The sequence below is a fragment of the Dreissena polymorpha genome, chromosome 10 (assembly GCF_020536995.1).
Source record: "Dreissena polymorpha isolate Duluth1 chromosome 10, UMN_Dpol_1.0, whole genome shotgun sequence".
Lineage (NCBI taxonomy): Eukaryota > Metazoa > Mollusca > Bivalvia > Myida > Dreissenidae > Dreissena > Dreissena polymorpha.
Genome location: NC_068364.1, coordinates 43,930,553 through 43,953,088, shown reverse-complemented (window position 1 = coordinate 43,953,088; position 22,536 = coordinate 43,930,553). Strand labels below are relative to the sequence as shown.

The following is a 22,536-nucleotide window of genomic DNA, read 5'->3' as shown; positions in this document are numbered from 1 at the left end:
CAGACCGACCGACCGACAGACCGACATGAGCAAAGCAATATACCCCCTCTCCTTCGAAGGGGGGCATAAATATGTGAACTAAAAGCAAAATATTAATACAGTACAATAAAAAATATGAACAAGCTAAGCAAAGAACTAGATTTTGCACTTTTAATTTAGGTTAAGTTAATTTAGTTGAATTTGGAAGAAAGGCCTGAATGTAGGGAACCTTCACACAAAATTAGACCACAATATCTCAATCCAAACTTAAGTTATTGAGCAAAAAACATTTTCAATTTTAGGCAACATTTACTGTGACACAACTGGCCCTTTTCCATCCTAGGCCTGCACTTAAGCTATCTACAAACATGAGCTGTCTCCGTAGGATGACATATGCCCCCGATAAACGCTTTGATAGAAATTATGAGCAATTTTTGAAACCTTAACGCATTTTTCTAAACCTAAATGCGGACCCTAAGTTCAAGGTCAAGGTCAAAGGGGTCAAAATTTGTGTGCGTATGGAAAGGCCTTGTCCATATACACACAAAAGTGTACACATGCATACCAAATATGAATGTTACATCTGAAGCGACATAGAAGTAATGAACATTTTTCGTAACCTAAATGCAAAGTGTGACGGACAGACAGACAGACAGATCACTATATGCCCTCCTTCGGGGACATACAAATATAAAGCACAAAACCTTCATCCAAACAAAAGTTATTGAGCCGAAATACTCCCCCTATTTGTAGCAACAGTGGCATTACGCCACTAACTTCAAATGCAATCCCTCACTAGATCAGCCTGACTCCTACTACATGTTCTAACCCTTTGCCCTACAAGGCGAAAAGTGAAAAATGTTTTTGCAACCAGCTCATCTGTTTGCTGCTCATCAGTAACTAAGTGTTGGAAATGAAGCCTTCAAAATTGAATTAAGTAAGAAAGGTCTTTAATTAAATTTTACTTTCTAAGGGACTACACATGCGTCAAAATACGTATCTAAGTGGTAAAGGGTTAAATGCAAACTTTCAAATAATTTAAACTTGCAAGGAACCTTTACCTGACAAAAGGGAGCAAAATCATGCAAAAAGAATGGTAAAAAGTAATAGGTTGGTAAGTGACCGTTTATGAATTTATAAACACCCTGAACACATGTCAATCCCCCGCCAATATGCTTCTGGACACAAAAGTGTTATATTTGACACTCAAAAAAGCATTTTTTCAAGATACAAAGGGCCATTTCTCCGTTATTAACAGATGGTGTACAATGACATTTGGGGTGCATCATCCTCTTATACATATATATACTCATACCAAGTTTCAATGAAATCCGCCAAAGCATTTCCAAGATATGGCTGCGGACGGACGGACGGATGGACGGACAACGCCAAAACAATATCCCTTCGCCTATGGCTGGGGATAATAACTGTAGTTGACACAGAGATATGCAGTTGTTGCTTGAATTTTCTAAGAACAAGAGGCATAATTCTCCATAATTGCAGGTCAGATTTATGGGCCTTGGTAAGTTACTTCGCTTGATGATCTCAAAAATATATATGAGAATCGCTCTGCGAAAATGGGGTTTAAATGCGTGTGTGTAAAGTGTCTTTCGAGATTAGCATGTGTAGTCTGCACAAACTAATCAGGGACAACACTTTCCGCTTTTGTTGTACTTTTTGATCAATGGCAGACTGTTCTTGAAAAAAAAAAACAGTTTTGGCAGAAAGCGTCATCGCTGATTAGCTTGTGCACACTCCATGTGGAAAGTTCCAACTCTAATACCTCTCTGGACCTCATGAGATACCGCACAAGTCGTCCCCGTAACACTGCCAGCGTCTGGTTATCAAAGTCTGGTGGACTGATACCTGAACAAAGGAGACAACATTGCAACAGCACTTTCAATATATTGACCCCAAAAAGTAGAGACGGCAAAGTGTTTTATTAAGGGTCTGGCAATTGGCATGGCTGGTCTGGAGCTACCCTGGCTTCATATGGCACAACACCCATTTTCATGACATGGGTCAATTAGATTTTGCAAATTATAAAAAAGTGTCTGATAAACCATTAAAATTACAGTCCAAAGAAACTGTATAAAATCGATAGGTGGCCTTGACCATTCTTGTGTGACCCTTATTTAAAGTGCTACAGACACGTGCCATCTATACATCATCAACAATAATTCATGAGTTTTAGCCCATGCAGATTCCTGGATGTTCACACGCATATACAGGTAAATGGCTTTATATCCCCGCACCTACTTTATTAATCATAACAATGAATGCCATGGTTACCTGTGACGCTGTCCACAAGCACCTGCCACCTGGGCAGCTCTTGTTCAAGGTGACGTATTTCCCGCTTGTTCTTGCGGTCTGCTATAGAGAGTTCGTGCTCCAGTATATCATCCTTGGCATCCTGAAATTGTCATAGAATCATGAACACAGGGAATAATGGAATCGTGTTCTGAGAAAACTGGGCATAATGCATGAGCGTAACGTGTCGTCCCAGATTGGGACTGCACACGCTAATCAGGGACGACACTTTCCGCCTAAATTGGATTTTTGCTAAGAAGAGACTTTCTTTAAACAGAAAATATAATAAAACCGGAAAGTGTCCTCCCTGATTAGCCTGTGTGGACTGCACAAGCTAATGTGGGACGACACTTTATGCACATGCATTATGCCCAGTTTTCACAGAATGCGACTCAATGGGTGTTAGTTTAATGTTGAACAAGGATAAGTTTAGTTCCTTGAACCAGCCTAACCCAAAGATTTTGTTAAGGCTACGAATTGCTGCTGATGCGAATGGGTTTGATCTTTTTTTCATTAAGTGTTCTACATGTGTATATGTAACAGCATTTCTTCAAAGCTAAAACAAGGACAAAAGGATAATATTTGGGCACTAAGGCACAGAGGTAATTCTGATTTTAAAATTCAGGCGAAGGGGTGCCCATGCGCTTAACCCTTTCCCACTTAGAAGCAAAGTGAAAATTGCAATGTGCAAACAGCATAAAACCAGAACAGCCTGCGAGTAACTCGTAGTTTATTCAGGTTTTATGCTGCTTGCTGCTCACCCGTATCTAAGGGTTGGAAATGAAACCTTTAAAACTTAAATCTAGTAAGAAAGGTCTATATTAAAAATTTAACTTTCCAAGGGACTAGAAATGCGTCAAAACACTTAACTATGTGGTAATGGGTTACAAGGCCTGGGAAAAGGCCTGTTGAGATTTAAAAAATCAGGCACAACTCACTCTTGACTTGGCAAGTGGTTTACAGTGCACATCAATGTATACCAATTATGTCAAATAGAACAAGGCAGGCACTTTCAAACAGTTTTTAGCAATCAATGATGAATGAACAATTTAACAGAAAACATGCACATGTAACAATAGCATTGAAATTCAGCAACAAAGAAGTAAGCAAGCAAACAATACCAAAAATAAGGCGTAATGCCATTCAACATTTCTTACCAGAACATGTTTGGTGTTAAATAACTGCAATAAGAGGCACTCGAATCAACGCAATTTTAAAGTCACTACAATTTTAGAACAAAGCCACTACAATTTTAGAGCACAATTAACATATAAAACAACTTACATATTAGCTTTAAAACTTGATTGAATATGCCATGTATCATTGTATCTGTGTATAACATTAAAAGCTAGAGCCATATGACTTGATTGAATATGCCATGTATCATTGTATCTGTGTATAACATTAAAAGCTGGAGCCATATGACTTGATTGAATATGCCATGTATCATTGTATCTGTGTATAACATTAAAAGCTGGAGCCATATGACTTGATTGAATATGCCATGTATCATTGTATCTGTGTATAAAATTAAAAGCTGGAGCCATATGACTTGATTGAATATGCCATGTATCATTGTATCTGTGTATAACATTAAAAGCTGGAGCCATATGACTTGATTGAATATGCCATGTATCATTGTACCTGGGTATAACATTAAAAGCTGAAGCCATATGACTTGAATGAATATGCCATGTATCATTGTATCTGTGTATAACATTAAAAGCTGGAGCCATATGACTTGATTGAATATGCCATGTAACATTGTATCTGTGTATAACATTAAAAGCTGGAGCCATATGACTTGATTGAATATGCCATGTATCATTGTATCTGTGTATAACATTAAAAGCTGGAGCCATATGACTTGATTGAATATGCCATGTGTCATTGTATATGTGTATAACATTAAAAGCTGGACACATATGACTTGATTGAATATGCCATGTATCATTGTATCTGTGTATAACATTTAAAGCTGGAGACATATGACTTGATTGAATATGCCATGTATCATTGTATCTGTGTATAACATTAAAAGCTGGAGCCATATGACTTGATTGAATATGCCATGTATTATTGTATCTGTGTATAACATTAAAAGCTGGAGCCATATGACTTGATTGAATATGCCATGCATCATTGTATCTGTGTATAACATTAAAAGCTGGAGCCATATAACTTGATTGAATATGCTATGTATCATTGTATCTGTGTATAACATTAAAAGCTGGAGCCATATGACTTGATTGAATATGCCATGTATCATTGTATCTGTGTATAACATTAAAAGCTGGAGCCATATGACTTGATTGAATATGCCATGTATCATTGTATCTGTGTATAACATTAAATGCTGGAGCCATATGACTTGATTGAATATGCCATGTATCATTGTATCTGTGTATAACATTAAAAGCTGGAGCCATATGACTTGATTGAATATGCCATGTATTATTGTATCTGTGTACAACATTAAAAGCTAGAGCCATATGACTTGATTGAATATGCCATGCATCATTGTATCTGTGTATAACATTAAAAGCTGGAGCCATATGACTTGATTGAATATGCCATGTATCATTGTATCTGTGTATAACATTTAAAGCTGGAGCCATATGACTTGATTGAATATGCCATGTATCATTGTATCTGTGTATAAAATTAAAAGCTGGAGACATATGACTTGATTGAATATACCATGTTTCATTGTATCTGTGTACAACATTAAAAGCTGGAGCCATATGACTTGATTGAATATGCCATGTATCATTGTATCTATGTATAACATTAAAAGCTGGAGCCATATGACTTGATTAAATATGCCATGTATCAGTGTATTTGTGTATAACATTAAAAGCTGGAGCCATATGACTTGATTGAATATGCCATGTATCATTGTATCTGTGTATAACATTACAAGCTGGAGCCATATGACTTGATTGAATATTCGAATTTTCGAAAGTTCAAGGTCCAGGTCATAGGGGTAAAAAAAAATTTGCGTATGGAAAGGCCTTTTCAATATACACATGCATACCAAATATGAAGGTTATATCTCAAGGGACATAGAAGTTATGAGCAAGTTTCGAAACCAAAATGCAGATTTCGAAACCTAAACGCGGACCCTAAGTTCAAGGTCAAGGTCATAGGGGTAAAAAAAATTGTGCATATGGAAAATCCTTGTCCATATACACATGCATACCAAATATGAAGGTTATATCTCAAGAGACATAGAAGTTATTAGCATTTTTCGAAACTTAAACGCAGATTTCGAAACCTAAGCCTAAGTTCAAGGTCACAGGGCTGAAAAGTTGTGTGCGTATGGAAAGGCCTCGTCCATATACACATGGATACCAAATATGAAGGTTATATCTCAAGGGACATAGAAGTTATGAGCATTTTTCGAAACCTAAACGTAAAGTGTGATGGAAAGACAGACAGACAGACAGACAGACAGACGGACGAACAGTCCAATCACTATATGCCCCCCAGTCCAGAGAATCATGCCACGAAAAGCGCTCATTCAGGCAGGTCAGTTCTAACCATATTTACAGTTACAGATAATGGCAAGATGCCCATTATTGTGTGCTGCTGTCAACATCCCAGCATGATAAGAGCTAAGATGAATTTTTTCAACAACAATCATTTCTACGGACATCTGAAAACTACGAGGATTGCTTAGATAAGGTATAATATACATCCGACATTGTATCAGGAAGGATGGCAGACTTTGCTAAGTGGTAGACATTTTACTCCAGAACTCCAGGGGTTAGTGGTTCGAGCCCTGCTGAGGGTTATCTTTTTTGTCTATTTTTTAATGTTATTCTTGATTTTTTACTGTAGCTTTTTAGATACAATGCTTACATTTATCAATATAAAGCATTGAATGACAAACTTCCAAACCTGCCAAAGTCTGTGAAAAGGCCCCTTTAACAGTAAATAATTATTGTAAGTTATGAGAGACAGATTTATTAATGTAACATAGTCTTGTATGTTTAACAGTATGCAATGAAAGAAAGTAGACTATAATTTTAAATCAAGATAAGTGAATTGAAACATTTGAACTTATTACCATTGCAGATCCACTTTTATTTTTCTCAGTTGTCTATGAATATTCAAATAATTTTTGTTTTGTATACCTTAACAAAAATAACAAAAATGTGTATTGGATGAAAGGTAGCATAATTTATGCCATCATATATTTTTTGCCAAGCATTGTTTGCTCATACATTAGCAAACATAGTTTAACCTAATCAAGTATGTCCTGTAGGAGCTGTCTGATCAGAGTATTCTTATTTTTGGAAAAGTTGTTCAAGGTGTCATAAGGACTGAAGTTGCTTAGTACTATAACTCTGTAGTAGTGTATTGTGCAAGTTGTTTACTTGGCCTGGAAATTATCGCTTAAATAGAATATACGTGATCTTTATCAATATTATTCAGGACTCATTTAAAGCAATACATGATTATACCTTTTCATATGTGTATTAGAAAAGATTAATGTTTAGTAGAACCTGAGAAACAATTAAAGAGCCATTCAATGAGCTTTCCGTTGTACACAAAGTGTTGTATCTTTTGGAAAGTCTAGAACAGATTTAAGCTTAAGCTTAAGTTATAAATGAATGAGGACAATTTAAACTCGACTTGTTTGTACATTTTATTGTACTCAAAGTGTTTAGAAATTTTTCAACACGTCACTTAACTTTATATTTTAAAATTTAATAGATATAAGATTTTATGTTTAAAATCTCGTGCATACAACATCGAAGGATGCACTGTGTCGATAATGAGCATTTTTGTCAGTTCCTTGTCAAAAATGTAGTTAATTGCCAGAGATTAGTGTTATGTCAGTGTTAACTTCGAATAAATATCTTAAAATGTGACCTTTTAGCATGATTAGCAAAACAATGCACACTGTGAGCTTAATTACTGCATTGATCTGTGAATAAACTTGTGTGACATTTTTGTCTGGATATTTGGTTTTGTTTTTATTGCAAACAATACATTTTGAAATTAATAATGAAGCAAAATGTCTCAAAATGTCATTACTCCAGTACATATTGTGCATACATGTACCTATTTTTTATGAATATGAATTCTGAATTTTGCAATATTCTATGTATTTTAAATATCTTGAAATTATATATTTTACTGTATTTTAATTAACTTATTAGTCTAAACATATATTGTGAAAACATGCAAAACTGTTTAAGATTTTTATTACAAGAAGAATTATTAGAATACATGGTTAAACAGTACTTGGAAGCAACTTGAAACCACACCGGTCCAGTGCAGTTGTATGACAGTTTTATGGCCCCTAATTACCCTACCATGCTGAGAGACTGACCACAGCCCACATGTGGCCCATCAGCGGTAAAGCCCACATGTGGCCCATCAGCGGTAACTGTAAATATGCTTCAGCCAAGCCAGCTTGAATGAGCAGTTTTCGTGGCATGATTCTCTGGACTCGAAAGGGGGCATAAAAACACCATAATAGCCACAATTATGCTGTGCCTGGCAATGTAACATTTCCGAGTCTATGGTGTGAGATATCATTATACAGGTTAAATCCCAGAGATGTGTAGTGCACAATGCCCTTTGTCATAATATTATTTAATATCCCTACACAATTTGGGATAATTTGTTGCCATCAGCTTGGATAAACAAGAGGGTCAAGATGGCCCTAGTTCGCTCACCTGAGAGGAGTCTGTTCATTCAATCTTTACCAAATGTCAAACTTGACCTAGATATTGTCCAGACAAACATCCTGGTCAAGTTTCATCATTATTGAACCAAAACTTTGGCGTATGGAGTGGTTTTGTTTTTGTAAGATTTGACCTGGTGACAATATTTTGAGTTGACCCCTCTTACCAAACATCAAACTTTGCTTACAAAAATAAATATAATGACCAAGATTCATAAAATCTAAAATAAAATTGTGACCTCAAGAGTGTTTACAAGGATTTTGTATAATATAATGAAAATTTGGACAATCTAAAGCCTAAAGGCAATAATTTTTGCATTAATTATGTGATTTTGCTCATAATCAAACTTGACTGAGATCATTCAGCAACTTTGATAAAGAATGCTTGAGAAATGTGAATGCTAGAGTGTTTACAAACCAAATGTGGACTGGCGGACGTCGGACAAAGACCGCAGTGATTTTTTTTGCCAGAAATTACAGCCGATATTCGGCTGCTGACCAATTGCAAAAAATGACGTTTTTTCCCAAAAATTTGGTTAAAATTTCCCAAAAAAAGACAAAATTTTCCCAATAAAGCCAATAAGATTACAATGTAATTTAGCAATAATTTTGAACGAGTGCCGATTGAGTTGCCGAGTCGTCGCCGAACAACAACTGACTTACGTATTTTTCGCGAATTTAGCCGAATACGATTTTACGTTGCTATCCACATCTCTCTATATATTGCGGAGGATACCGACGATAGTCGATGTATCCCGATTGTAAACGCCTGTTTTTACACACGCCCAAGAAGTAGACGAGAAATTTGCGATGCGCTGCGAAAATGATAAATAACATTTAAATTAACAACGGATATCATATGGTTATTACGGAATAATTTAATGCGTGTGTCAATTAACGCAAAATATAACATTTGAGATAAAAACAACAAATATTTATTACAAATCTTCACAGTGAATGTGCATCACGGAAATCAGTGTTGGGAAATTGGAGTTATTCTACCGTTACTCACAAAGTTAATGCATTTAAGATGAGTATTGTTCGAAAATGGAAAGAGACAAACATGATATGATTTATATGTTAGTGGATCTGTGTAAAATCAGATTCATATGCATATTCTGCTTTATTATGTTTGTCACGCTTTACAGTTTACTGAAATAGCATTGAAGTGCAAGATGTTGAAAGGTAAAGAAATGAAATAAATTATTTTAACTCCATATAATACATCATTAACATAGCAAGACCACTAAAGCGTTTTTTTTTATAAATATGTGTTATTGTTTTCACCATTTGATATTTAATTTAAAAGAATACTGAATTAAATTCTTACTGTTAAAGAGGTTATGATTAAATGGTATATTTAAGAATCTATATAGATTATTGCAAGTTCAATATGAATGTGGAAGGATATTAACTTAACATTTGACTAAGTTTCACGATGATTAAGCAAAAATGTAAATTCTTTAGTGTTCGATCACAAGGTTTCTCTCTAGACACATAAGGAAAACTTTCCCACCACCCCTGGCAGCCATGTTTTTTGACCGATCGCGACCATTTGCGAACTCATCTGAGATATATATAAAACCAAGCTTTTCACCAATTTTCATGATGATTGGGCAAATAATGTGACTTCTAGAGTGTTCACAAGCCTTTTTTTACTCTATAAATATAAGAAAACTGCCCCCCCCCCCCCTGGCAGCCATGTTATTCAACTGCCTGGAACCATTTTCTAACTCAACTCTCATATCAAGGAAACAAATGTTCTGACCAAATTTTATGAAAATTGGGCCAAAAATGTGATTTCTAGAGTGTTAACATGTTTTTACTATAAACATATTGAGAAAAATGCCTCACCCACTGGTGGCCATGTTTTTTCACAGATCTGGACCATTTTCGAACTCGTCTGAGATATCAATAAAACCAATGTTTTGACCAACTTTCATGATGATTGGTAAAAAATTGTGACTTCTACAGTGTTTACAAGGTTTCTCTATAGCCAAATAAGGGAAACTGCCCTTCCAACTGGCGGCCATGTTTTTCAACGGACCTGTACATCCTTTAACCTCAAGCAACATATCATTAAGACAAACATTTTGACAAAGTTACATGTACATGAAGATTGGGCATGAAATGTGACTTCTACAGTGTTCACAAGTTTTTTATTTTTGACCAAGTGACCTAGTTTTTGACCCGGCACGACCCAGTTTCGAACTTGACGGAGATTTCATAGGGACAAAGCTTCTGACCAAGTTTCATGAAGATCTGACAATAAATGTGGCCTCTAGATTGTTTACGAACAAATGTTAATGGACGGACGACAGAGAAAGACTGGCCACAAAAGCTCAGCTAGAAAGTTATATGAAAATGTCTTTGTATATAGTGGTCTCGCATCAAACAAAACCAATATTACTGACATAAATGTATCTATAATGTCCATGGAAACCACACTATTGGCAATTGACCTTACTGATAAACTTGTTTTTCCATGGCCCCCAGTGGGCACCCAAACGTTGCTGCAGCGTTGTATTTAGGTTGCATTCAAACGTTGCAGTTTGGTTGTACCAATGAAAGTTTTTCTGACGTTTTTTCCAAACGTTGCTGCAACGTTGTATTTAGGTTGCATTAAAACACAGTATTTTTAAATTCTATTTTTTTTAAATAATACAAAATTAAAAAATAAAAATATTAACTGCCAACCGCTCTTTTGATTAGAATCGGCAGTTAAAGACATTTTCGAGTTTGTTTCTTAGAAAGAAATTATTTGATGTCTATAGAGGAGTTAATGAAACGCTCGCCAAGTGGGAATCGAACCCACCAACTCCCGATCGCTAGGCGGACACCTCATCCACTACACCACGGCAATAATTGAAATTTTCAGACAAAAATGTTGACTTTTTATTTTTGGTTGAAACTTTGAAACTAGATTCTATCATTTTAATGCATAACACAACTTAAACAAAATATTTTATCCGGCGATTTTGAGTTTAAGTTCATCTTTAGCATCTTTAAGTTAAAGCAACTGATCTGTAAAATTAAAACAAGAAGGCCAAGATGGTCCTAGTTTGCTGAGAGGAGTCGGTTAATTCAATCTTTACCAAATGTCAAACTTGACCTAGATATTGTCCAGACAAACATCCCGGTCAAGTTTCATCATTATTGAACCAAAACACTGGCGTATGGAGAGTTTTTGTTTTTGTAAGATTTGACCTGGTGACCTATATTTTGAGTTGATCCCCTTAACCAAACATTAAAATTTGCTTACAAAAATAAATATTATGACCAAAATTCATAAAATCTTAAACAAAATTGTGACTTCTAAAGTGTTTACAAGCATTTTGTATAATATAATGAAAATTTGAACAATCTAAGGGCAATAATTATGGCATTAATTAATTGATTTTGCTCATTATCAAACTTGACGGAGATCTTTCAGCAACTTTGATAAAGAATGCTTGAGAAATGTGAATGCTAGAGTGTTTACGGACGGCGGTCAAAGACCAATCCTAAAACCTCACCTGAGCAATCAGGTGAGCTAAAAAGTGTGTTTCACCGATCTGAGCCATTTTCCAACTTGTCAGAGAAATCAATAAAACCATTGTATTGACTAAGTTTCACGATGATTAGGCATAAAAATGTGCCTTCTTACGTGTTCGATCACAAGGGTTCTCTATAGTCACATAAGGAAAACTGCCCCCCTGGCCGCCATGTTTTTTTTACTGATCTGGACCATTTGCGAACTCATCTGAGATATATATAAAACCAATCTTTTCACCAAGTTTCATGATGATTGGGCAAATAATGTGAGTTCTAGTGTTTACAAGCTTTTTTTACTATATAAATATAAGAAAACTGCTCCCCCCCCACCCCCCCCCCCCCCGGCAGCTGTTATTCAACTGACCGGAACCAATATCGAACTCAACTCCTGTATCAACGAAACAAATGTTCTGACCAAATTTCATAAAAATTGGGCCAACAATGTGACTTCTAGAGTTTTCACATGTTTTCACTATATACATAAAGAGAAAAATGCCCCACCCACTGGCGGCCATGTTTTTTTCACCGATCTGGACCATTTTCAACCTCGCCCGAGATATCAATAAAACCAATGTTTTGACCAACTTTTATGATGATTTGGCCAAAATTGTGTTTTCTACAGTGTTTACAAGGTTTCTCTATAGCCAAATAAGGAAAACTGCTCCGCCCACTGGCGGCCATGTTTTTCAACCGCCCAGAAACACTTTTGAACTCAACCAACATATCATTAAGGCAAACATTTTGACACAGTTACATGAAGATTGGGCATGAAATGTGTTTACAAGGTTTTTCTTTTTTGTGACCTAGCGACCTAGTTTTAGACCCAGCATGACCCAGTTTCGAACTCGATCGAGATATAATCTTCTGACCAAGTTTCATGAAGATCCGACAATAAATGTGGCCTCTAGAGTGTTTACGAACAAATGTGGACGGACGACGGACAAAGACCGGTCACAAAAGCTCACCTGAGCAATTAGGTGAGCTAAAAATAACCATAGAGTTTCACTACAAAGTTGTACCCATTTTTTCTTTAAGCACATCTGTATATTTGTAGCCATAAGCTTATTTTGCAAATGAAAGTGATTTAAAACAGAAAGATGAAAATATTGAAGACAAAAGGATTTTTTCATACACTAATTTGAAGAAATATTAAGAAAAATACTGTGAAACCAATATTATTTGTCGGACCATAATTTCTCTCATCCACGAAATCAAATCTCCCAAGTCAAAAGTCTTAGATCTGCCATAATACAAACAAGAGGGCCATGATGGCCCTGTATCGCTCCACTGTTGAAAAAAGGCTGAAACAAATATTCTCTGCATGTGCAAATACTTAAATATAGGCCCTATTTTAGCACATGTACACTTTTGTGACCCCCTGGGCTGGGTCAAATTTAACCCCAGGGGAATAATTTGAGCAAACTATGTAAAGGACTACTATATCTCACGACATCTACATACAAAATATGGTAGCCCTAGGTGACCCCAAGGGCATAATTTGAACAAACTTGGTAGAGGACTATAAGAAGTTACTGCATAGCAAATTTGGTAGCCATAGACTGAATGGTTTTCGACAAGAAGATTTTTAAAGATTTCACAAAATAGGCGCTTTATAAGCGTTTATTCAATTTTGTGACCCCCAGGGCAGGGTCAAAGTTGACCCCAGAGGCATTATTTGAACAAATTTGGTAGAGGGTTATTAAATGTCACTATATACCAAATTTGGTAGCCCTAGGCCCAATGGTTATGGACAAGAAGAATTTTAAAGTTTTCACAAAATAGGCCCCATATAAGCGTATGTTCAGTTTTGTGACCCCCCGGGCAGGGTCAAATTTGACCCAAGGGGCATCATTTGAACAAACTTGGTAGAGAACTATAAGATGTCACTACCTACCAAATTTGGAAGCCCTATGCCTTATGGTTAAGGACAAGAAGATTTTTAAAGTTTTCACAAAAAAGGCACTATATAAGCATATAATCAATTTTGTGGCCCCCAGGGCAGGGTCAAATTTGACTCCTGGGTCATAATTTGAACAAACTAAGTAGAGGACTATACAATGTCACTACATACCAAATTGTGTAGCCCTAAGCCTAATGGTTATGAAAAATATTTTTTTAAGTTTTCACAAAATAGGCATTATATAAGCATATGTTCAATTTTGTGACCCCCGGGGTAGGTTCAAATTTGACCCCAGGGATAAAATTTGAACAACTTTGGTAGAGGACTATCAGATGTCAATACATAACAAATTTGATAGCCCTAGGCCGGATGGTTATGGACAAAAAGATTTTTGAAGTTTTCACAAAATAGGCTTTATATAAGCATATGCTCAATTTTGTGACCCCCCGGGGCAGGGTCAAATTTGACCCCAGGGGCATAATTTGAACAAATTTGGTAGAGGACTATTAGATGTCACTACATACCAAATTTGATAGCCCTGGGCCGATGGTTAAGGACAAGAGATTTTTAAAGTTTTCACAAAATAGGCCTTATATAAGCATATGTTCAATTTTGTGACCCCCCGGGGCAGGGTCAAATTTGACCCCAGGGGCATAATTTGAACAAATTTGGTAGAGGACTATTAGATGTCACTACATACCAAATTTGATAGCCCCAGGCCGATGGTTAAGGACAAGAGATTTTTAAAGTTTTCACAAAATAGGCCTTACATGTATATAAGCATACGTTCAATTTTGTGACCCCCGGGGCAGGGTCAAATTTGACCCCAGGGGCATAATTTGAACAAATTTGGTAGAGAACTATTAGATGTCACTACATACCAAATTTGGTAGCCCTTGGCCTAGGCCCAATGTTTATGGACAAGAATATTTTTAAAGTTTTCACAAAATAAACTCTATATAAGCGTATGTTCAATGTTGTGACCCCCAGGGCAGGGTCAAATTTGACCCCAGGGGCATAATTTGAACAAACTTGGTAGAGGACTATAAGATGTCACTTCATACCAAATTTGGTAGCCCTAGACCCAATGGTTATGGACAAAAAGATTTTTTTAAAGTTTTCACAAAAAATAACTTAAATAAGGCCTTTATAAGCATATATTCAATTTTGTGACCCCCGGGGCAGTTTCAAATTTGACCTCAGGGGCATAGTTTGAACAAACTAAGAAGAGAACTATTACATGTCAATACATACCAAATTTGGTAGCCCTATGCCATACAGTTGTGGACAAGATTTTTTTTTAAGTTTTCCCACAATAGGCCTTATATAAGCATATGTTCAATTTTGTGACCCTCGGGCAGGGTCAAACTTGACCCCAGGAACATAATTTGAACAAACTTGGCAGAGGACTATAAGATGTCACTACATACCAAATTTGGTAGCCCTAGGCCCAATGGTTATGGACGAAAAAATTTGAAAGTTTTCACAAAATAGACCTTATAAAAGCATATGTTCAATTTTGTGACCCCCGGGGCAGGGTCAAATTTGACCCCAGGGGCATAATTTGAAGAAATTTGGTAGAGGACTATAGGATGTCTCTACATACCAAATTTGATAGCCCTAGGCCCAATGGTTATGGAAGAGAGGATTTTTAAAGTTTTCACAAAATAGACCTTATATAAGCATATATTCAATTTTGTGACCCCGGGGCTGGGTCAAATTTGACCCATGGGGCATAATTTGAAGAAATTTGGTAGAGGACTATTAAATGTCTCTACATACCAAATTTGATAGCCCTAGGCCCAATGGTTATGGACGAGAGCAGCGATTGTTTTTGTCCAATTGGGAAATTTACCCGTACTGGTCCAATTGGGAAAAATTGAGTCGTGAAAGCCTGAAAATTGGGAAAAATCGAGTCGTGAAACCCTCAAATTGGGAAATTGGTGTATTTGATTTTATGCTCCCAAATACTTTAAAATTGATATCTAAGTGTGTTCAAGCTGTCAATATTATATTTACCTAGGTTCAAACCATAGAGCTGCATAGGGAAACTAACAAAATGTTGCATTTTCCAAAAATAAAATAAAAAAATAATATTCATTTTTTATTTTTTTACCTTTAATTGGTTATATTTTGGACAGCAATTGGGAAATTTGTAGTATTTTTATAATTGGGAAAGTGCCGTTTACCGGTACTTTATAAAGAAGGAAAAAATCACTGGAGAGATTTTGAAAGCTTTCACAAAATAGGCCTTATATAAGCATATGTTCAATTTTGTGACCCTCGGGCAGGGTAAAACTTGACCCCAGGAGCATAATTTTAATAAACTTGGCAGAGGACTATAAGATGTCACTACATACCAAATTTGGTAGCCCTAGGCCCAATGTTTATGGACAAAAAGATTTTTTAAGTTTTCAAAAAATAAGACCTTTATAAGCATATATTCAATTTTGTGACCCCCGGGGCAGTTTAAAATTTGACCCCAGGGGCATAATTTGAACAAACTAAGAAGTGAACTATTACATGTCACTACTTACTAAATTTGGTAGCCCTATGCCATACAGTTATGGAAAAAAAGACTTTTAAAGTTTGCACAAAATAGGCCTTATATAAGCATATGTTCAATTTTGTGACCCTCGGGGCAGGGTCAAACTTGACCCCAGGGGCATAATTTGAAAAAACTTGGTAGAGGACAATAAGATGTCATTACATACCAAATTTGGTAGCCCTAGGCCCAATGGTTATGGACAAAAAAATTGACAGTTTTCACAAAATAGACCCTATAAAAGCATATGTTCAATTTTGTGACCCCCGGGGCAGGGTCAAATTTGACCCCAGGGGCATAATTTGAAGAAATTTGGTAGAGGACTATAGGATGTCTCTACATACCAAATTTGATAGCCCTAGGCCCAATGGTTATGGACGAGAGGATTTTTAAAGTTTTCACAAAATAGACCTTATATAAGCATATATTCAATTTTGTGACCCCGGGGCTGGGTCAAATTTGACCCCAGGGGCATAATTTGAAGAAATTTGGTAGAGGACTATTAAATGTCTCTACATACCAAATTTGATAGCCCTAGGCCCAATGGTTATGGACGAGAGCAGCGATTGTTTTTGTCCAATTGGGAAATTTACCCGTACTGGTCCAATTGGGAAAAATTGAGTAGTAAAAGCCTGAAAATTGGGAAAAATCGAGTCGTGAAACCCTCAAATTGGGAAATCGGTGTATTTGATTTATGCTCCCAAATACTTTAAAATTGAAAACTAAATGTGTTCAAGCTGTCAATATTATATTTACCTAGGTTCAAACCATAGAGCTGCAAAGGGAAACAAACAAAATGTTGCATTTTCCAAAAAAAAAAAAAAATAAAATATTTTTTTATATATTTTTTTAGCTTTAATTGGTAAAATTTTGGACAGCAATTGGGAAATTTGTACTATTTTCATAATTGGGAAAGTGCCGTTTACCGGTACTTTATAAAGAAGGAAAAAATCACTGGAGATATTTTGAAAGTTTTCACAAAATAGGCCTTATATAAGCATATGTTCAATTTTGTGACCGCGGGGGCAGGGTCAAATTTGACCCTAGGGGCATAATTTGAAGAAATTTGGCAGAGGACTATTAGATGTCACTACATACCAAATTTGATAGCCCTAGGCCCAATGGTTATGGACGAAAAGATTTTGAAAGTTTTCACAAAATAGACCCTATATAAGCATGTGTTCAATTTTGTGACCACCGGGGCAGGGTCACATTTGACCCCAGGGGCATAATTTGAAGAAGTTTGGTAGAGGACTATTAGATGTCTCTACATACCAAATTTGATTGCCCTAGGCCAAATGGTTATTGACGAAAAGATTTTGAAAGTTTTCACAAAATAGGCCTTATATAAGCAAATTATCATTTTTGTGATTCTCGGGGCAGGGTCAAATTTGATCCCAGGGGCATAATTTGAACAAATTTGAAAGAGGTTCACCCCACGAACATTTCTGAGAAATTTCATCAGAATTGGACCAGTAGTTTAGGAGAAGATGTTTTATGGAAAAGTCAGCGCACGCACACACGGCTGCACGCTTGCACAACTGACACAGGACCATGACATAAGCCCCGCTGGCCTCTGGCCAGTGGAGCTTATAAAAACAGCACATTTCACAAAAAACAAAACGATTCCAACCTTCAGATCCTCGTCCGTGAGTAAATCCTCGGCATCGGAGAAGTTGAGGATGTGATCCCCCCGCGGCATGGGCTGAATGGACTGGTCCGGCAGGAGATGGTACTGCTTCATCAGCAGCCAATGGGTGTGCAGGGACTTGGCAGTGCGGCTCGGGTAGAACACATCTGGGTACTTGTCTAGCAAGTCTTGGAAAGTCTCGAGGGTTGGTGTGCTCGTCTGATAACAGAAAAATGCAGGATTCAGTGTGTTTTTTCTTTTTATTTTATGCTTCCGGTGGTTTATAAAGAAATATCAGTGAAATAAAACTGGTATTTCACTTTTTTAAACAGTGATAAATAACAGTGAAAAATAACAATATTTTTCACTGTTTTACTGTGAAATGACATCATTTTTTCAACAAAATGACGTCATAAATCCAGCGACATTATCAAGTTAAACTCTTTTACAATGTACATAAACAATGAAAAAGCATTAAATAAAAAGAAAATTTGTTGGATTCGATGGAATATCGATTTTATTTCACTCGTGATCATAAAGAATACATATTTTCACTTGTGGCAGCGCCACTCGTGAAAATATTATTTTATATGATAACTCGTGAAATAAAATCGATATTCCATCGAATCCAACAAATATCCTCTCTATATTTTGCAGCATGTGCCTTTTGGATTGGGAAAAATAACGCCAAGAATGGGAAAAATGAAACATTATTTACATTTTTATCAATAACAATATTCCAATGGTTTATAAGTGTATGTTCAGCTGCATTAAAAAAAAATGTACTATTAAGTGCTACAGAATCAAATTGCTGTTTAATAAACTCAATAAGCAAAATATTGATTTAACTGGAAACATTTGGCCTTTTTTGGGGGAAATGATGGTCAGAATTTTAGGAACAATCTTACTTTTTGCCATTGGGTAACAGCCTCTAAGAGGCTTACATTTTGGGAGAAAATATCACTGGAATTTAACCTTTACCACATTGATACACATTTTGACCCGTTTTTAGTCCCTTAAAAAATCCCATTAAAGACCTTTCTTTTTAGATTCAAGTTGTAAAAGGCATCATTTCCAACCCAAACATACTGATCAGCAGCAAAAAGGATAAAACCTGAACAGCCTTCATGTCACTTGCAGGCTGTACTCGTTTTATGCTGGTTTGATTTTACCTTCAATCAAAATTACAGCTTAATATCTCAAACCAAGGTTTTATTTTTTATTTTCACAGAAAATAATATTAAAATACCTCAATCCAAACAAGTCATAAATAAGTTTTTTCACTTTGAGTAAATTTCCGAGTCTGGTAGTCGTATGCTGTAATATTCTGTAAAAGCACACAAAGTTCAATGTTTTTTCCAAAAAGAAAGAACTGCAGTCCAAAACACTTTACAGATGGTATCTATTGAAGTCCTAACAAAAAGGGAACACTTAAAGAGGGTATCTTTTTAAGTCCTAACAAAACGGAGAAAACTAACAGAGGGTCTCTTTCTAAGTAAAACAAAGGGCAAAACTTGCAGAGGTCTCTTTCTAAGTTTCAACAAATGGGGGAACACTTACAGAGGGTATCTTTCTAGGTCTCAACTCAAGGGGAACACTTGCAGATGGTATCTTTTTAAGTCCAAACAAAATGGAACACTAACAGGGTATCTTTTTAAGTCCAAACAAAGGGGAATCACTTGCAGAGGGTATCTTTCTAAGCCTCAACAAAGGATGGAACGCTTAAAGAGGGTATCTTTCTGAAGCTCATATCTCCATGCAAGTTTCGAAACATAAAAACATTATGCATCCCAAAATTAACACAACCATATTCTGTAAATACCTAACTTTATATAAAAAAGCTTCTTTTTTATTAAATATTATCACAGGTGCATTTTTTTAAATTGTTTAAATGAATGAAATGGACAAATCTTATAATTTTGGACAAAATGTTATAATTTTAAAAGAAATTCCTTTATCATTGTTAAGGCAATAGTGCTGCATATTATGATGAGGAAGTGCCAACAAATAGGGAGCACTTACAGAGGGTATCTTTCCCAGCAACTCCTCCTCAGGTTTGCTGTAGAGTGCCTTGGCCTGCACAGTGGCCAATACATCTGGGTGGAACTGCTTCATGGCTTGAACCGATAATCTGAAATGCATGCGAACATTTCCATTGATTATAATTATGTTTATAGATTAAAAAAGGCAAGGACCCACAAACCGATGGCCCATACAATTGTGTGTGGCCCTTTATCTGATTTAATGTGAAAAACCTTTGTACAAAGAGTATTCAAAGGGCCAGGGATAGCAAGTCTGGACATGAGCAAAACAAATATGTTTCCAGCCCTTAGTGACATGGGCTATGCACATCCTTTGTCAGACTGTGAGACAGATTGGCCACCCTGATGAACTATAACTGCCATGGCCATGTCACATATACAGCAAGCAACCGGAAGCTATGAGGTGTTTATATGTACCAGTTTAACCACCATAAACATCTGACAAACACAAACACAGTCCCTGTCCGCTTACCTTTTTTTATATGTTGCAGAATCTGATCTATAGGGGTATAATAAAAGACTATATGTGATATGACAACCAATTAATTAGAATAAAATAAGAACATACATTTATTCTTAATTACAAATCCTACATAACAGATTTAAACAAGAGGGTCCAAAAAGGCTTCATGTACTATTTCCACTAGGTACTTATATTCAATCATCCATTCTACACATCTTTAATGAAGCATGTTCTTTATTTTAAAATAATTTAATGTTAATATCAAGTAATACTAGATGTAAACGTATTAAAAGCCCATTAAAAAAGTCAAGAAACACTGGATGTAAATGAATAAACAAGAGCACCGCCTTGTGGGTGCAGACCGCTCATCTATTTTCTTTTTAAAGGTGAAGGGACTCTCATTTTCAATCACAAAGGAGGGAAGGGTGGAGTGAAGAGGGGTGTATAGTGTGGGGGCGTGGACATTTATTACTTCCAAAAATGCGAAATAAAAATGCAAAAAATAAAATTAAAATCGGAGGGGGGGGGGGGGGGGGGGGGATTCTTGGGTGCGATGGTTGGACTGAATTTCAAACATAAAATAATAAAAATAAATATTTGTGTTTTTTAACCGTTTCAAAAAAAAAAATTGGGGGTGGGGGTGGGGTGGGGGGGGGGGGATAGAGTGAAGGTGTAGTGGTCATTTGTGAGATGATCTTAAAAAAAAAATATATATATCATATAGGGGGGGGGGGGGGGGAATTCGGGGGGGGAGGGGGGGGGGGTGGGGGGGTATTCTTGGGTGCGATGGTTGGACGGTATTTCAAACATAAAATAATAAAAATAAATATTTGTGTTTTTTAACCGTTTCAAAAAAAAAAATTGGGGGGGGGGTGTGGTGGTAGGGGGGTATAGTATATTGTGAGGGTGTGGTGGTCATTTGTGAGATGATCTTTAAAAAAAAAAATATCAGGGGGGGGGGGGAATTGGGGGGGGGTGTCTTCTTGGGTGCGATGGTTGGACGGTATTTCAAACATAAAATAATAAATATTTGTGTTTTTTAACCGTTTCAAAAAAAAAAAAATTGGGGGGGGATGGGGTGGGGGGGGGTATAGTATAGTGTGAGGGTGTGGTGGTCATTTGTGAGATGATCTTTAAAAAAAAAAAAAAAAAAAAATTAGGGGGGGGGATTTGGGGGGGGGGGGGATTCGGGGGGGGGGGGGGGAGGGCACGGAGGGTGGTTTTGGTGAAGTCTATTGTGGTATGTCAGGTAAGAGTAGTTTTGTCAAAGTATCAATCAAATCTAATCATAAATAAAGAAGTTATGGCATTTTTAGCAAAATTTAATAATTTGACCTTGAGAGTCAAGGTCATTCAAAGGTCAAGGTAAAATTCAACTTGCCAGGTACAGTAACCTCATGATAGCATGAAAGTAGCCTTGATACTTTAGAAGTAAAGTGGATCGAAACACGAAATTTAACCATATATTCAAAGTTACTAAGTCAAAAAAGGGCCATAATTCCGTAAAAATGACAACCAGAGTTATGCAACTTGTCCTTTTACTGTACCCTTATGATAGTTTGCGAGTGTTCCAAGTATGAAAGCAATATCTATAATAGTTTAGGGGTAAAGTGGACCAAAACACAAAACTTAACAAAATTTTCAATTTTCTAAGTATAAAGGGCCCATAATTCCGTCCAAATGCCAGTCAGAGTTACATAACTTTGCCTGCACAGTTACCTTATGATAGTTAATAAGTGTTGCAAGTATGAAAGCAATAGCTTTGATAGTGTAGGAATAAAGTGGACCTAAACACAAAAGTAAACCAAATTTTCAATTTTCTAAGTATAAAAAGGGCACATAATTCTGTCAAAATGCCAGTCAGAGTTACATAACTTTGCCTGCACAGTCCCCTTATGATAGTTAGAAAGTGTTGCAAGTATGAAAGCAATAGCTTTGATACTTAAGGAATAAAATGGACCTAAACACAAAACTTAACCAAAATTTTCAATTTTCTAAGTATAAAAAGGGCACATAATTCTGTCAAAATGCACGCCAGAGTTATCTAACTTTGCCCGCCCAGTCCGCTAATGATAGTAAGTAAGTGTACCAAGTTTGAATGCAATAGCATTGATACTTTCTGAGAAAAGTGGACCTAAACGCAAAACTTAACCGGACGCCGACGCCGACGCAGACGCCGACGCCAAGGTGATGACAATAGCTCATAATTTTTTTTCAAAAAATAGATGAGCTAAAAATATAAAAGCCCATCAAAAAAGAGTGCCTTGTATGATTTGCTAAAAAAATGCTTCAAAATTGAAAATAAAAGCGTGTTCAGTTTTATATTTTCGGGTTGAACATGGATGGACAGGAGTTTAATTTCTTTAATTTTTTTTTTTTTGGGGGGGGGGGGGGGAGGGAAACATTCAATGGGGTATTTTTAAGTCTTATTT

General features: G+C 36.3%; 1 protein-coding gene across 3 annotated transcripts in view; it reads right to left on the bottom strand.

Annotated features, from left to right (window-relative positions):
• The window catches only part of LOC127848892 (microspherule protein 1-like), a 37,136-nt gene that overhangs the window by 5,257 nt on the left and 9,343 nt on the right, over positions 1-22,536 (bottom strand). For 2 of the 3 annotated variants that reach the window (XM_052381563.1, XM_052381561.1), the window contains exons 6-10: positions 19,622-19,730; positions 17,603-17,818; positions 3,447-3,470; positions 2,272-2,392; positions 1,763-1,845 (exon numbers count right to left, since the gene is read on the bottom strand). In XM_052381563.1, coding sequence (XP_052237523.1) covers positions 1,763-1,845; positions 2,272-2,392; positions 3,447-3,470; positions 17,603-17,818; positions 19,622-19,730 — 553 coding nt within the window. The remainder of the gene's footprint in view (positions 1-1,762; positions 1,846-2,271; positions 2,393-3,446; positions 3,471-17,602; positions 17,819-19,621; positions 19,731-22,536) is intronic. The other variant, XM_052381562.1, reaches the window with a different exon arrangement.